This window comes from Nicotiana tabacum, chromosome 20 (genome assembly GCF_000715075.1).
Source record: "Nicotiana tabacum cultivar K326 chromosome 20, ASM71507v2, whole genome shotgun sequence".
NCBI classification, from domain to species: domain Eukaryota; kingdom Viridiplantae; phylum Streptophyta; class Magnoliopsida; order Solanales; family Solanaceae; genus Nicotiana; species Nicotiana tabacum.
Genome location: NC_134099.1, coordinates 52,261,448 through 52,279,088, shown reverse-complemented (window position 1 = coordinate 52,279,088; position 17,641 = coordinate 52,261,448). Strand labels below are relative to the sequence as shown.

General features: G+C 36.0%; 2 protein-coding genes across 5 annotated transcripts; both read right to left on the bottom strand.

Annotated features, from left to right (window-relative positions):
- Positions 1–577: 577 nt before the first annotated feature.
- LOC142174377 (uncharacterized) lies at positions 578–2,375 on the bottom strand. The gene is made up of 3 exons (XM_075240162.1): positions 1,902–2,375; positions 1,442–1,770; positions 578–662 (listed from the first exon to the last, which is right to left on the bottom strand). The coding sequence occupies exons 1-3, from the start codon at positions 2,373–2,375 to the stop codon at positions 578–580; spliced, it is 888 nt and encodes a 295-aa protein (XP_075096263.1).
- Positions 2,376–5,892: 3,517 nt separating this feature from the next.
- LOC107806827 (uncharacterized) lies at positions 5,893–17,107 on the bottom strand. 4 transcript variants are annotated; one of them, XM_016631078.2, is made up of 12 exons: positions 16,514–17,107; positions 15,442–15,490; positions 14,102–14,539; positions 11,972–12,330; positions 11,692–11,886; positions 11,416–11,613; positions 11,085–11,159; positions 10,943–11,009; positions 9,777–10,830; positions 9,632–9,685; positions 6,634–6,708; positions 5,893–6,482 (listed from the first exon to the last, which is right to left on the bottom strand). In XM_016631078.2, the coding sequence occupies exons 1-12, from the start codon at positions 16,847–16,849 to the stop codon at positions 6,425–6,427; spliced, it is 2,958 nt and encodes a 985-aa protein (XP_016486564.1). In that variant the 5' UTR covers positions 16,850–17,107; the 3' UTR covers positions 5,893–6,424. The 4 variants fall into 4 exon arrangements, with proteins under 4 accessions (XP_016486564.1, XP_016486563.1, XP_016486566.1 ...); XM_016631077.2 differs by having other exon boundaries at positions 14,102–14,542; positions 16,514–17,101; XM_016631080.2 differs by lacking the exon at positions 6,634–6,708 and having other exon boundaries at positions 14,102–14,542.
- Positions 17,108–17,641: the final 534 nt, after the last annotated feature.

Here is a 17,641-nt window from a genome sequence, read left to right as displayed (position 1 = left end):
AGTTTTAGTAAACTATTAGTAAAGGGTATTAATTGTAAATGTTACAGAATCTTCTGAAGCTGCAAGGGAAGAAGATGGAGTGGACTATCGAGAAAAGTAGAGGACAATCTCAAAACTTAGAAAATACCCAAGAAACAAGCATAAGTGAGATTATATGTAAATGTATAGAAGGAACATATGATCTCTCTACACCTCGCTTTCTTACCGACAATATTGGAATCCAAGAAAATGCTAGTGAAGATAATAATTTAACTGGCATGATCTTGACAGTTGCAAAAGGTTAGACGGAGTTTTTTTTAATTTTATACATGTTTGTTTTAATCAAATATTAGTAACAAGTACTAATTGTGTTAGCTCTTGTAAATATTTTGCAGAATCTTGTGAACTTGCAATCGAAGATCATGGAGAATAGTTACAAGATAAAGAAAATGCATAGTTGCAAGATAAATAAAATGCAACCAATATGTCAGCTCGATTGTCTATTGAAAAAGTACAAGAAGGCAGTGTAGACAACACAGGTATTGATTGTGTCCTAAATATTATATTCATAATTGAAATTGCGAGTACATTTCAAAAATTATATCCTTAGTTTTTGTCTCTTCATTTGACAATTCATTGTAGAATTGACGACTTGAAGCAAACTAATGTATCTGTAGTGTTGTCTGTAGAGAAAAACAAAGATGAAGTCGTTAACCATAATTTTTTGTCACAAATATGCCAAATTACAGTTTCAGAAGTAATATGAAGGCATCATGTTATTAATTTCTTTGTTTTTGTCAAGCATTGATTTGTCCATTTGCAATCCCTAAATTAAGTGTATTGAGCTTGTAAGTATTAGTTAAGGACCAAGTGTCCTTAACTTTTGAACTTGAAAATCGAAGTTCGGGACCAAGTGTCCTCAACTTTTTAACTTGTAAGTCTAAGTTCGGGACCATCTGTCTTTAACTTTTGAACTTAAAACTTGAAGTTCGGGACCAAGTGTCCTTAACTTTTGAATTTGGAACTCAAAGTTAAGGACCAAGTATCCTTAACTTTTGAACTTGGAATTCAAAGTTCAGAACCAAGTGTCCTCTACTTTTGAACTTGGAATTCAAAATTAAGCACCAAGTGTCCTTAACTTTTAAACTTGGAACTCTAAATTAAGGACTGCCGGTCCTTAACTTTTGAACTTGGAACTCAAAAGAAACAAAAAGCACGTAAGCGAAAAGAAACTTTGAAAATCAGGACATCTGCTCAAATAAAAACAATCTAAATGAATCCAATTTATAGCAAAAACATAAAAGAGTAGATAAACATAAGTGGATATATCTACTATTCTCTATGCTTCCTTGAAAACAGATGGACTGCCGGAGAATATATACAAGTTGTTCTATTATGACCAATTCTTCTGCAACGACCATATTTGAATGTTATTTTTGATGACTCGATAGCTGGAATATGCCTTTTCTTCTGCCTTCTACCTGGTGGCACTTTGAAATCTGGAGGTTTAATAATTTGTGACTTAACGCTCTCTATTACAATCCAAGAATCAGTATGTCCTATAGGATGTATTTGTCTTTCATATATTTTCAGCCAAGATTCCTTTAAGTACCAGTACGAGCAAAAGTTGGACTTCTTGATGTTTCTCTTCTCGATAGCTGCAATTGCATGTATGCATGGTAATTCATCAAATTGAAACTGAAAACAATCACATGTTCTTTTGTTTAAGTCCACCAAGAAAGTAATTCCTTCTTCCTCAACTCTAGAATGCCATGAATCAACAGGGAAGACCTTCAATGTTGAAAAATTCTAAGTTAGTACATTATGTTAAATTATCATTAAAATAATAAGCTAAACATAGAACATAATACTTACATTCAAAGTAAATGCTAAATCTATATTTTCTTCAATTCCTCTTCTACCCAACAAGAAACTTCATAAAAAGTTCCTTCTACTTTATTTCTTCTTTCATAAAACCAACGGTGTAGCTTCACTTGGATGAAATCCATCATTCTTAATATAGGAAGATCCCTTGCTTCTAATAGCACAGAATTCATTGACTCAACTATGTTTGTTGTGAGCATGTCATATCTTCGTCTTGGACTACAAGAACGTGACCACCTTTCCGGTGGTTCTTCCATCAAGTAGTCATAAGTATTCTTATCTAATTTTGCTATATCTGACATGTATAGATCAAATTCTTTGCGCTTGTATACTCTTGCAGTACTTTGGAAAAGTTTTATGACCTCACTTTTTACTTTCCTTCGCTTTAGGTTCTGCTCCAAATGATAGATACAAATCCCATGGTAGCTTTCAGGATATACCTTTGCAATGCCATATGCAATAGATGATGCATGTCTGATAAAAAAATTAATTCTCACGACTCCCAGTTGCATTGCGAAGCTCACTAAAGTACCACTTATAGGAATTGTTATTTTCAGATTCTGCAATTCCAAAGGATAGTGGGAAAATTTGGTTAGTTGCATCCTTTGAAACTGAAATTATTAAAACACCACAAAATTTTGACTTCAAAAAGTTGCATCAACAGCAATCACTGGTCTATAATGATCCCAACCAGTTATTGATGATCTGTATGCATAAAACATATAAAGAAACCTGAAAATATAGTATAATAGAAGTTAAGGACATGTAGTCCTGAACTTCAGGTTACAAGCCCAAAAGTTAAGGATAGGTAGTCCTGAAGTTAGACTAACAAGCTCAAAAGTTAAGGACATATAGTCCTTAACTTAGAGTTACAAGCTCAATAGTTAAGGACATGGAGTCCTGAACTTAGAGTTACAAGTTCAAAAGTTAAGGACACAATGTCCTTAATTTTTTAACTTGTAACTCTAAGTTAAGGACCAAGTGTCCTTAACTTTTTGACTGCACACATTAAAGTTAAGGACAGCACGTCATTAACTTTTTCATTGGTTAAGGACAGCATGTCCTAAAGTTTATAAAACAGACTAATAATCTTTTTTTGATTGTTTACATGTTGTTGTCGTCTATCTTTATGTTAGTATATGTTCTTGGGTTTTTACTTTTCATCATATACAAGTATGAAGACAATAATTCATAATTCTCTTCAGGAGTTCCTCTTATTAAAGCTGAAGCACGTTGAATAGCACGCCACGACTTGTGATACCCAATGTCTAGTTCATGCAATTTTTGCATTTCTACCATGACAAAAGCTGGTGTAACTTCAAACCTTGGGTCTCGAAGATTGTCAATAATGCAACCACTAATCAACTTTGAAGTTGTATGCCTTTGATCAGCTTTCATAGTGTTAACTGAGCAGTCATGATTTTTCTCAATCTTTACTATCTTGAACAGTGTTGAATCTTTAATTCTGAAAGCATGCACACACCACCCACACCTACCATCATTGCATTTCAAGGAATATCTTGTTGAGCTTGATCTAACAACCTTGAATTCAAAATGTCCTATAATTGCTATATTCGAAAAATAGTTAATTATGCTCTTCTTTTTGTCAAATATTGATCCCACTTTTATTTCATCCAATGAAGCATTTTCTCTTAATATCGTAGTTGGAGATTCTTTTTTTCGAATTTGAGCTTCGTCTAGTTAGTTGAGTAGAGGTTTTTTCAGCAACTTCTTTTATTACCGGTGCACTCTCTAAGACTTGAATACCCAAAGCTTGTTCGTTGTCAATCTATATAATGCTTTATCCTTCCACTTGAATAGAATCAAATGTTTGAAGCACCTCTTCAGTTATTGGTTGAGCTTCAATCATATCTATTTCCATTATCTATTGGCATTTGTTTTGATTGTCATATTGATTTTATCTGTTGACATGTTCAAAGGTGCTTGTAGATCCAAAAACACTTTCCGAAACATCAACAATGAAACGACAGCCCTTGAAGAGTGAATGACTTTTTAGTAACTCTATACATGTGTGAAGATCTAAATCTCTGGATACAAGCATTCCCTTGCTTGTTCCCAAGTTGATATCAAACCATATCATTGCTTCAAACTTGTCTCTGTCCAATTCAATAACTTCAAAGACCTGTTTAATGAAATCTTCAAATCGAATTGCCTCATGTACTAGAACAAGCTTTGTTTGATGATCAAGATACTTATAGTCTGCAGTCCATCTACCATTAAAAGCAACGATAATACATATTGTTTCCATCATGCAAGTCAAGAGAATGGAAAATTCAGGATATATTTATAGAGCAATCCTTGTATAAATTAAGGACAAGAACTGTAAGTTCATGACCAAGTTAAGGACCAAGTGTCCTTAACTTTTGAACTTGTAAGTCAAAGTTCAGGACCAAGTGTCCTTAATTTTTGAACTTGTAAGTCTAAGTTCAGGACCATGTGTCCTTAACTTTTGAACTTGAAACTTGAAGTTCAGGATCATATGTCCTTAACTTTTGAACTTGAAACTTGAAGTTCAGGACCAAGTGTCATTAACTTTTGAACTTGGAACTCAAACTTCAGGACCAAGTGTCCTTAACTTTTGAACTTGTAACTGTAAGTTAAGGATGAAATGTCCTTAACTTTTGAACTTGAAACTCTAGGTTAAGGACCAAGTGTCCTTAACTTTTTCAAAACAATTTGCAAAACCGAGACACTATGTCCTTAATATTCAGAACAACAGCAAAAAAGTTAAGGACATTGTGTCTTTAACTTTTTCAATACAATTTGCAAAATCAGGACACTATGTCCTTAATATTAGTAACAACAGTCATGTTAAGGACACCAAATCCTTAACATTATGTCCTCAATATTTATAGAATAATCACAGGACGCAATGTCCTTAACCTTATCAATCCAGAAAAGCAAAAAAAAAAAAAAATCAAATTCCTAGCATCAAATTCCTAGTAACGAAATAAAAATCAACAGAAACACACAAAAGCATAACTTGTAATTTTATGTCGATTTTTGGACGAGAAAGTTGAATTCTATAGTTTGAAATTGGAAGAGGAGCTTCTGCAATTTTGGACGATCACAGTCTCTGCTGCTGCTTCGGAAATTAGTTACGTGTTGTTGATGTTGATCGTTAATAAGGAGCGTAGGTATAAGCTTATAACAGAAGGGTATTTTCGTCCAGGCAGGTAAAAGTTTATTAAAACAGCGGCTAAAAACTAAAGACATTTAAAACAGTGACTTAAAAATAAAGACATGTGCTATCAATGGCTATCTATGCACATCGCCCATACAAAACGGAGTTGTTAGTTGACAACCAGCGATTCAATAAAGGAATCTAAATCTAAATACTGAAGACCGCAATATAGCCCGCCCAACTTATTTTAGAACGAGGTGTAGCTAAATAGAAATAACTCACTAGTTTGATACAGAATACTGGATTACCAGTTAAAAAGAAATTGTTACTGGATTACAAACATCTGATAGAATAAGATTTTCCCATTGAAGTACAATTTGATTGACCAATTGATCAAAAATCTCAATTTCAAACTAATCCAGTTCTGCAATAAGAATTTTCTATATATTCCACTCTTTTCGAACCTACTCCATCCCGTTACTAGTAAATAATTCACCCTTTAAAGCAGATTAATGTTCTATTGTATACACACAAATTATTTTTGTGATTACGAAATATTGTAGTGAGTAGTGTATCAATGGTCCCAAGTAAATACAAAACATTTTAGTTCTAATTTTCCTCTCTTATTTGAGATAACCAGAATAAAAGATCAATTCTTAAAATGCAAGTACTCTTTCTTAGCTGATCCACAATTTACCAAGTTTTTCTTTTCTGATAGGCGTCTACCGAGTTATTTATCACCCATTCTGGAAAGCAATCACAGCTACTTCTCTATCAAATCTTAAATCATGCATGACCTGATACTCTTTCATGTTTCATAAGCACGTCTACCACGTTTAGCATACGTCCATTTGTCTGTAGATTCCCCAAACACAATGCTCTTCTTTGGGTACATCATGCCAAATATTCTCTTATTCCCCTCACAACAGTATAAGCTTGCATAAAAATGAGATCTGCTACTCCTGAATGAAGCTTACAAGGAATATTATAAAATGGAAAAAGCTCGTCGTTTGTTCAAGTATTGGTTCTCCTCTTTAGACGCCTTTACCTCCAAATACAAATTTACAGCTAACCAAATTATCAACTTCAAAATTATAATAAATAAACTGTCGAAAATGCCAACAACAGCAAGCTGATCTATCATAGAGGCACCATGAACCGCTCATATCACTAATCCTCTGTATGAGGATATCGCAGCTTTCCTCCTGGCCTCCAAAACCTGTGACACAGGATTTTAATAGCTCAACTGGCATATCCATTGTCATACTTAACAGCCAAAGGCAGTAACAGAGGATTTCAAACAGGTCAACTCGCATATCCACTCTCTAATTAACAGCCAAAGTCCATGCCCAATAGGAGTATGCAAGTTATTGGCCTTCATAACTCTATCTTAACTTCCTTCCGGTACTCCCTTGCTCATCTTTTCCTACGAACAGGGGATCTTGATCTTGATCTTGACCTTGATCTCCTTCCCCTGCCATTACATGAACCAGCTTATAAACATTATAAGATTTCTAAAGTGCATTTATTAGATTGTTTCACCTGTATGTTCTTAGTTATGCTGATTGGATGGTTAAGACTGAAAAATATCAAGACGATAAATTTAAGAACACCCAACAAGATACCTGATCCTTTCACTGGCAGGGTACGGAGAATGCCTGCGCTGAGAGTGCTTGCTATGAGGAGACCGCGAAACATGTCTAAAAATAAAAAGATTACAGGCTAAACCAGTAAGTGGCAACAAAAAGAGAGAATTTTTGGATACAAATTCTCAGCCTTTTATACATTCAGGCTCTAGAAGAATTTGACCACTGTATTGTTGCGTTATTTTCAAGTTGAAACATAGCTAAAGACATTGTCGAAGAATTCTGAGGATGAATTACCTCAATCTTGAAAAAGACTCAGAATATATAAATTTCACCAATTCAAACAATGGTGCCAGTTTGTAGTTTTCCCCTCTTAATGATACTATTTTCTGATCCAAAATCCCGTAACAGTAGCTTCTTTAGAAGAGCTTATCCAAACAATAAACTAGTCACTTTATCAAGCAACGCTATCATTAGATTTTCAAATCAAAATTTATCCACAAGTTAAAAGTCCTAGATCCTGAAACAACCTATAATAATGTTTTTAGAGACGAACAATACTATAGAACATCAAAAAGTCATTGAACGGATAGCAACTTCAAAATAAGCCTCTCTTTTCCTTTTTTTTTTTTTTTTGAGAAAGCATTTTAGTGAGCCTCTTTACCATTAAATGACTCCCTCTATAATTTATGGTACCTTATATAAAGTTGGCTAAGATATAAACTTCAAGAGAAGCCACTTATCCACAAAGAGACTTTTAGATTGATCCAGGTATTACAAGATTCAAGACTCCAATAATTTAGAGGAATACCACTTACACTTGTTTTTGATAAGGTGAATAATTTTATTGATATAGGAGAAATCCCTGTAATGGGGAGAATTTCACTTGCACTTAAAAAGTCACTTAATGAAGGATGAATTTACTCTTTCAGTAAACAATTTTAAAGCAACTATAAATATGGAATTTGTACCCTTTTTATAAAAAATTAACTCTGGCATCTACCAATTTAGTGCAAAAATTATCATTTCAAAAGAAAATTGCATAATCCTTTGTGCAATATGCATACGAGGATGAATCAGAACTTCTAGCTAAGTAGTCCCGTGGGAGGAAACCTGTACTCACTACGGAAACATCAAAACAGAACTTACCTAGATATTCAATGTGTAAAAGAAAACCTCAAAGAATTTAACAGAAAGTCATCTCTTCTAAGAGATTTGACTAATTTTTCCAAGGGCTAATATCCACATGAACAGTATTCAACAGACATTAGTCCTACTCTTACAAATTTTCTTGACATAATAAATCACCCTTCCAGAAACCACCTTAAACGAAAAGATTCGGAGAAGACATGAGCACAAGAATTTGGAACAACAAGCAATTACTCTAACCATGGATCTATATTGGAAGTATTAGAATAGGAGTTCTCCATGAAGCCTTTTTTAAAAAGGCATAGCATCTAAACGACTAATAATCATGTCCATAGAGACCATTCTCTACAGTGTAAGCAATGACTCTAGCAAAAAGTAGCAGACAACAGAGTAAGTAATCTAAACCTGAATAATTAATTTGTTGACCACTAGAATATATGGTATTAGTACTGTTAATAGTTTTAATTGATATAAACAACAGCAAGGGTCCAACATGGCCAGCACATCTTTAGCCAGCATATCTTTAACCTAATGAGCCTCCACATTTTCTTTTTAAAACATTTAGATGTTAAATCAGACAGATGGCAAGTGCAACACTTGCAAAGATATGTGGATATGCCTTCCAAATTATTGATGCTAGATTGAATGTTAGCAAAGCTATCCGACCAGATAATAGAACCATGATGAAAATTAAAGGACTCAATCTTAGGAGTCAGCAGCAGTGACACATTATTCATTGGTTTCTTCTTACATTATCCCTCTAAGTCATTATAAATCTATTCAAATGCACAACGAGACAGAAACCAGGATTACTCTGCTGCTGCTTATCTAGCTGTCTTAACCCATAAGTACCTGCAATGATTAAATCCTCATCATGCCTTTGTTATACAGCCTCCTAAGCACATTTAATTATTATTGACTCAACTGCACAGTCTTGTCCATTGGATTACGTTTTTTCATCTGTCCATGCCTCCATGGGTGTATTTGTCCATTGGAGTACGTTTTTTCATCAGTCCATGCCTCCATGGGTGTTCTTCATCAAATTATTCACTGGACTAGTTTTATACTTCAATCGATCTTTAGTAAGGTTTTTACTAGCTTCAGATAAGTTTCTTCTCAGAATACTAATTTATTTAGACCAAAGCACCAACCTAAAGAAAATTTCTTTGCCATTTCCACTAATAATTGACTCTCTTGTAGGAAGTATGCTTAATTCTTTTACACATAAGCAAGTTACCTGCATGACCTAATGTTGGTTCCACAATATCTCTTAAGACTCGTATACCTTATTGAACATAAGGCGAGACTCATATACCTTATTGAAGGTTGGGTAGTCTACTAGTCCCAGAGATACACTCAAGCCTAAATGTTTTTGTTACTCTTTAGTTGGTGCAAACTCTCGCCTGTAAATTCTCCTGAGCTTTTTTTGGATTTTGCTAGCTCCCTGGAACTATGTTATAGCCTATTCTGGAGCTAACACTCATCTTTTGTACTTATCATCATGCATCTTCTTGATGCCATTAATGAATTTTATTACTTCATCAAAAGGCGAGACACTGAGGAGTCGTAAATGTTTGCATGCAATACGAATAGTAAATAATAGAGTTAAAGATCAAAGAAAAATAATGAAAAAAGAGAAAGGGGCCAACATCTCTGGGACTACCCAACATAGTGAACAGTTAATTCCTAAACCCAAAAAACACCAAGAGATCATTGTGCAAGGAAAATGAAAGATCGTGACCAACTAAACGTGAAATAATTGGTGTACAGAACATTGATCTTGAGATTTTTGAGTTAAATTGGAACAATTTTTTTTTTATAAGGAAATTTTGTATTGTAAGAGTTAATGGAAACAATAATCAGAGCATTCAGGCACCTTCAAAATTACCTTTTCCTTGACCTGACTGACGATGAGGATCGGTGTCTATTTGCATGCACCTTCCTGCAATCCACAAGAAAAAGATGAGCAATTACATGAGGGTCAATGCATTGCACCGAATAGCAGAAAATAAAAAAATAAAAAATATAAAAACCTTCTAGAATCATCTAAAGAATTATCACTGGAATCATTGGCACGGCTAACAGAGTTGCCCTTGCTCTCTTTACCCCTGCTATCAATAGAAGATGAACGATGTCTCTTACGTCTGCTGGAGACCCTTTCCTCTTTATGTCTAGATTTTTCTCTTTTCTCATCCTTTGTTCTCTCTCTTTTTCTTCCATTATCTGTAGTAACACCAGCTCTGCTGTGTCTTTCTGTCTCCTTCCTTTCTTCCTTGACATTAGAAGGAGAGGGCCTTTTCCTTGAGTCAGATTCCTTGGCTTTTTCCCCTGACTTACGACTTTTCTCTTTCACTCTATCTTTTGAACCATCTAGATCGTCCACCTTTTCCTTTCTAACATGTCCTTCCTCATGGTTCCTACGGTTTCCTTCTTCTTTCTCAGTTTTTCTGTCCTTAGAGCTTGTAATGTCAATACCATTATCATTTGTGCCAGAACCCTTTCTAACTTCACGTTTACCACTTTTATCTGACTTATCTCTTTTGTCTTCACTTCTGGAGTTATCTACCTTAGTCCTTTTGAGATCAAGAGTCTCGGATGGATTTTCAGTTTTCACAACACCCTTCTCACCCAGCATCTTATCCTCCGGAACTCTTGATTCAGTCTTAAAGGAGCCTCCAGAATCTTCATGAGCAGAATATCTAGTTGTCCTGTCATCAGTCAACTTAGAGCTGACAGCAACATTCCTAACAGTTCCAACATTAGGACTCATTTTGCGAGGATTTTTCTCCAGGTTTACAGGAGATCTATCATGCTTCTCAGATTCTTCATGAGATCGTCCATTGTCATGCTCTTTGGGCTTTTGCTTATCAGAACTCGGGATTTCATTGTCATCCTCATCATCTGATGCATAACTAGCAAGGCCTAAAAGATCCCCAGGAGAACTGGAAGTAGACTTCTCAGTGGCATCAACTGAATGAGCATCCTTAAGTTTGGGTGGTATCAGAACCTTGGCAGAGGCCTTGGGAGTTGTAATAGGTTGAACAGATGCTGATACCTTCTGGCTGGAAACACCAGCTTGTTGCTCAACTTAAAAGACAAAGAAGACCAACTTAGTCCCAAAATAAATGACCTGGGAGCAAAGACATGGAAAAAGAAGAAATTTAAAGAGGGAAGGATTTGAAAAACGCAAGACACCAACCATCAACAGTGAGATCCTCTTCGCTTAGAACTCTTGTTGCAATTTCATCAAATAGTTCGTCAGTAACCTGTAAAACAGCATCCAGTTAATGCATCTGCAAAAATGAAGTAAAGAAATCAATCATACACTAATCATAAGTAACCTTTAAAAGAACTTCAGTTAAGACACGCTTTATTTCCTGATTCATTGCTGCAGTTCGTGCTGCTTCTACCTCAACCTGCATGGACAAATAAAAGTTCAGATAAGCCCACACTTTTTATGATGTATCTAAGGTAAAGTCAAAGAAGAAACTACTCAAAAGAAAATTATCTCAAGAAAAAAAAGGACAGGAAAGCTTCAAAACTATGAATTCGTTGAAACAGTATAATCCAGCAGAAGGGTATATTACGCCAAGTGAACAGACTTCTTACACAACAAATTCAACAAAAAGTAACATCTTCAGGCGAATGAGTAATCAAGAAAAAATAGTTGACCTCATCATCATCCTCTTCCTCAGTTGACCTTGAAGAATCGATGCTCTTGCTATCAGCCTGGTCACCTTTCCGATAAGATTTATCAACACCTTCATCTTCAATAGATTGAGAATCCTCCTTTTGAATGTCTGGAGCTGAAGTTGTTATGACAGCTTTCTTCTTAATTATTTCCTCTCTAAGCCAGTTTGGCACAGCAGCCTAAAAAATGCCAGGCATACAGATGAATCATGACTCTGTAGTTTACAAAATGAACGCCCATCGAACAAGTATACAAACCTTCTTAGGGCGATCAGAAATCCCATATGCATCAGCTGGAAAAGCTGCTGGAGGATGCAGGGCAGCCCCTGCGCCTACACCAAAGTGTGCACCAACCGATGGGACAGTTGGGTTGAAGCTTGAACTCTGTACTCTACCAAAGAATGGTCCAGTGTGTTCAGCAACTGGAGAAGCTCCAATGACAGTAGGATCAACCTGCGGTATAAAGTGACAATAAGGAAGCTCTATTATGGCATCTAGATCATTGGATTTAAGTTAACCTTGGAGTTTAAAATAAAACCTGAGACCCCATTGGAGGTAATGGAGGAAGAGGAGGATACGCAGCACCAGGAGCAGCAGAAGAAGGCCATGCATAATTGGAAGGCATTGTTGAAACAGGATCTGCAACCCCCACAGAGCCTCCAGAATCAGCACGAACAAAATAGGGCTGGGAATGCCGGTCATGCTCATGAATAAAATGAGGTGCAAAGTCCAAAGGCTGATCACTAAGATCAGGACCCATCACATAACGATGCTCTTCCGTCACTGCAGGTTTATTGGGTGCTGTTGGCATTGGTTGTGCATGATGCTGCTGAGTAGAGTTGCCAAAAGGTGAAGAACCATAGAACGGCTCATTTTGATTCCCAGCCTCTTCTTTACCTGACATTAGAACGAGCATTCAGAAACTGAAGACTTGGAAATCAACAGAACATTTTACTGTACCATCGGATTTGCAACCACAAAAACTTCACAACAATAAAATTTCCTGAACTTTATGAAATGTAGGATTCTCAATTCGATGATATGTTAATACATGACAAACAAATTGCTACAAGAACTGGCCTGCTTATTCCTATTAAATTTGTGGTTCCATCGGGCAAGAGGTGTCCAGCATTTTTAAGCCAGTGAAAGAGAAGTCTCGCCCTGTGGTAAGGTTTTATATCTCATGCATAAACTACACATTGTTAGTAGATAATAACGTATACTTTTTAACGGAACCGTAACCTTTCCCCTAATTATTATTAAAAATTATGTTACAAACATAAATGGCTTTCCCTTGCACATTTGTTCAGACAAATGCAACGCTCTTTAGCCGCACTCGCACAAGCATCAAATGTGGTGAAGGTAAAACTATCCTATATAGGGAAAGAACCCTTCAAAAAGAACCTCTCTGTCAGCAGCATCAAACTTATGCTGCTTGAGACTCTGGCCCTCAATTTTGGCCTTCTCTCTACCCAAAAACTTTATGGATACAAGACTGACTTCTCTTACAGAGCCTACTGAGACGTTTTGAAGGAGAGAAGAAAGATAAATGAAAAAATTTAGTTACAATTTTTTACAATGTTTGAAATACTTGGTCTTTTTGGTGTAAGAAACAGCGATTTATTGGTATGGGTACCAACACAGAGATAAGCTGCAAAAAAAGATGGAGTGCAAATGAACTAAAAATTTAAAACTGTAAAACTCTCTAAGCAACTGTATCTTCAAGTTGAACTGATGTTTTCTATTCTTGCAAACAGTTACTTTGCCATACTAATTTGCATTTTTCATGCGTCCCATGATATGTGTACTCCTTCAAAAGTGATATATTTCCTACAGCTTTTACTTCCTTTAGACTGTGTCAGTAATCTCTTCTTAGATGATACTAATGCACAACATGAGAATTAAATCTTCATCGTTCGCCACAATCAAATAATTTGGATCCTCTCCTCCATCAATTTAATTTCAATAGAGAAAATACGGAAGAGGAAATAATCATTGGACAGACCAAGTTTCCGCCAATCCCAAGAAGGATTTAAATAGGTCGTTACATTATTAGCAAGAACTGCAGAAAAATCAACAGAGGGGCACACATAAGGAATGTGCAATCAAGCAGTTCTCATTGACAAGTAGAAGCAGATCATATAAATCCTTTCTGCCTACTCTAGCTGAATAGAACAAGGAGATTGCCTAAAAGTTTATAAATAGCGTGATTAATATCAACTCAAGTGGACTTCAAAATAGTATCTAATTTTCAACTGTTCCTCTTTTTGTAATCTTTGGGAAACAACTTATCCAAAACAGGAGTATTCCTGAAAAACAAAACACCAAGTTAGCAGGATGGAGAACGGAAAGATATGCTGGCATGACGGAGCCAATATTCCATGAAATCAAGATAAAGTAGCATCAATTGTCTCAAGTGAATACCCTCGCGCTGAAGCCTTAAATAAGAAAAGGAACCATCGCACCATGAAATTTTAGTGAAAGGATTATAGATATCCTCATTAAACTATTGAACTTATGCCTCAAAGGCTCAAGGAAACACAACTTCCCAAAGAGTAACTAGAAGCCACATAAAGCAGAAAAAATTATCTAAAAGCCCCTGTACAGAAACAATTCCAAAAGCACAGTAACTTCAGATGCAAAATTATATATTAACTAAATTTTTTACCTGCAATAGAAGAATAACTAGAAGGTACCTCCTGCTGATGGACTAATGGACTTATGGATGAGTTTCCTTGCTGAGGGAATGAAGCAACTGAATCTCCAGTGAAACTTCCATCTCTAGCAGTGTAAGGTAAACGCATGTCAGGAACATAAGTAGGTTGCCCAGAGGTGAAGAAGGCAGGCTCCTGTGAATGGCCAAACGACGCCCTCTGAGGAGGTGCCACAGGATTCATAGAGTGTTGATTACTTGCTGGCAGAACTGGTGGTTGTTGAATGTCTTGGAAATGTGGATCAGCAGATTGAGCGTATTGCCCATAGTAATGACTCTGCTCTTCCGGCCTGCTATCATGTGTAAACTGCGAGTGCTGGTGCTGATAGTCAGTACCAGCGTTGGCAGCTGCCCATGCTCGGGCCTTTGCAGCCCAATCTTCATTGCTAGGTGCTACTAGTTAATAGTAGATGTAATCTTTAGGGCACAGAAGTACCAGAGGGGGAACAGGAAAAGGCCATGCAAAATTTCTCTACTTTCATTTACCAAGGGCAGGAAGGAGTCCTCAATGATGGGTAAAAATAGAAGGAAATATACAAGTGCACATCACAATAGAAACGAAATACCGTTTCCACAAAGTTAGAATATGGCCCATGCTAAAGAGAAATAAAAGCAAAAATAAATAAATAAATAAATAAATAAATAAATAAATAAATAAATAAATAAACAAAGGGCAGGAGGAGACAATCCCAGGGTTTTTTATCAGTGATAATTCCAGAGTTCTAATTGGATAGAGCAACCCATTAAATTCTACAAAAATCTCTTCTCATACGATGAATGGGGTTTTCATATTTGAGGTTCTAACCTAATGACTTTTTAAAAGTAAGTTTTTGCGCCCCTAAGACCTAATGACCTTGTTAAGAGATTAATATTTTCTTTAGCAAACCTCCTCAACAACAGCTTAGATTTATCTTTTCGACTCAAGAAGAAGAAAGCACCGATTGGTCCCACATGACATGAAAGACACATAGAACTATATAGAACTTGGAATATACCAAAATTGTGACACCTTTTCTAATCATTTGAATTCTAACAAATAAATCCAATTATTTTCTAAAGCATGTCTGTGTTCCCACAAAAGGAACAACAAGCAGAAGCACTAGAAGAGTTAAACATCATGAAGAAATTTAAAGGAAGTGACCTCTGCTCTGAGAAATAGTGTCTAAGTAAGAAGAAACAGCTAGCACTCGATACCAAACAATTTTCAACCGAAAATGGGTTCCAGTAAACTAGATCCCAAAGCATATTGAATTACTAAACAAGCATAGACTCCAATTATTACTGTATTTCCAAACCTGAGTTTTCCCAACTTTGTTGTTGACCCCAGTTCATATTGCCCCGTTCCTGCAAGCAAGTGTGAATCTTTAATTGGAAAAAGTCAAGCATATCATAAAAAATCCATTAGCAGAAAGGAAACCATGTAACCACGACAACAACAATAACAACTACAACACCTCAATTCCAAACTTTTTGGAGTTGGCTATACGAATCCTCAATATACAGTTTGCCCCATTCAGACTCATTCTAGTATGTCCAATATGGATTCTCTACATTTTCTACTGACGCGCAAATCTCTAACCAAAATAAAAAGAATCCTGAAAAATTAATATCGCCTATATGAATCTTCAGACCTGAGTATCCACATGATTAGACATTAATCTCAACTAGTTAGCAACTTAGCATCATCCATATGGATCATTTACTCCTAGTGTGTTATGTTCTTTGCTGAAGCTAGAGATTAATAGGTCTTGTATGACAACTTAGTTTCACATGATTTAGATTACATCATCCCTTTTTCTTACCTTCAATCATCATAGCCTATGACACTAATGATCAAATGTAATTTTGAAAATCAACCTAAAACATGCTCAAACTATATCAAAGATACTCTCATTTTATCCTCTATATCTGCTACTTGTACATTATGTCAAATGTGATTAATTTTATTGTCTAATATAGTATAACTGCGCAACTATCTTAACATTTGCATTTCTAATACACTTAATCTTGAGAATCTATCGGGTCTTATAGGCCGATACTAGCTCCCATATAACATTAATCAAAGGGGAAAAAAATAGTCGCACGGATTAAGTAAACCAAATAAGTTTTGCATTTGACATACATTGTAACTCATCCTAGACTAATAGATAACTAGAATAGAACAATAAGCAAGCCTCGTCATAATCCATAATGAACACTTCTCCTAGTCTAGCATCAGTAACTGCATAACCAATGAACTTATCCCTCATTTTAGTGTTCTTACTATACAAACATATTCAAAATGCACCATTTTCCGCCTAGTATTACAAGCCGACTTTAATTTTTATGCCCTGTATATTTTTGCAGAATGCCAGCTGCATTAATTACCTGATTTCCATGAGGAAAAGATTGAGGCCTTGGGGGAAGAGGAGGTGGATACTGGGCCTGGGCCTGTTGTTGAATATGATAAGACCCATGAGAAGGTCCAGGAAATGGAGGAGGAGGGGGAGGGGGTGGACCCCACTGCTGTGGCTGAGAAGACGGGGGAGAATGCTGAGGTGGGGGTGGGTGGTATTGGAATTGGTTCGAGTACCATGAACCAGGTGGTGGGACCGGCGGGCGTTGTTGATGATAGTGGGGATCCGCCATGGACAGCGGCGGCGGTAACGGTGGTTGTTGTTGTGGTGGCCTACTACTATACGGATGCGGTTGTTGGAAGTCCATGCTTTTTTTTAGGGTTTTGAGAGAGTTAGGTTTACGGTTTAAGAAGCCCGATTGTTGTTCCGGTGGTCGGTGGAAAAAGTGAATAGAGAGAGAAAATGGAGTAGAAGTATTTGGTGGAGAAGCAGGTAGGATTTAGGAACGGTGGTTTTAGGTTGAAGAACGAGATGGGAAGGGCAGACCGTTAATGCAAACCTGCAGAAGGAGACTGCAGCTAGTTTTATTTTTATTTTGTTTGGCTCAGTTTCTAATTTGAGCATTAGGAATAGTTTGTACATTTGATACTAAATTGAATATCTATGTTGTGAATAACTTAAAGATTAAATTTACTACTTTATGTTCATCATCTTTACTTTTTATGCCTATAAAAGGTCATGTAATTGCAATGGAAAAATACACCAAAGTGAAAAAAGAAAACACTTCTCCTTTCTTTCTATCTCTTCTTATTTACATTTTACTGCATTACTTTTATTTTATTACACGTTATTAGCACGAAGCTCTAATTTTATTCTTAACTCCCGCTAAGTTGAGCCATATTTTATTAAGGTATGTATCATTGTAATCATCTTATTTATGGCAGTACATATCATATGCTCACTGTTTGCAGATTACTTGTGCGTTTGGGCATCTTAAATAGTTTAAGTACATTGCAGTGATTAAATAACTATTTCCTTCCGTGCTCAACTCTTAGAGGACCTCAAAGTCATCAAACTAGCTATGCACTAATGTCATGAACTCCCTAGATCAAAACATATCTTTAAGGCATTTTGAAGAACTGTGAGAAATGAATTGACA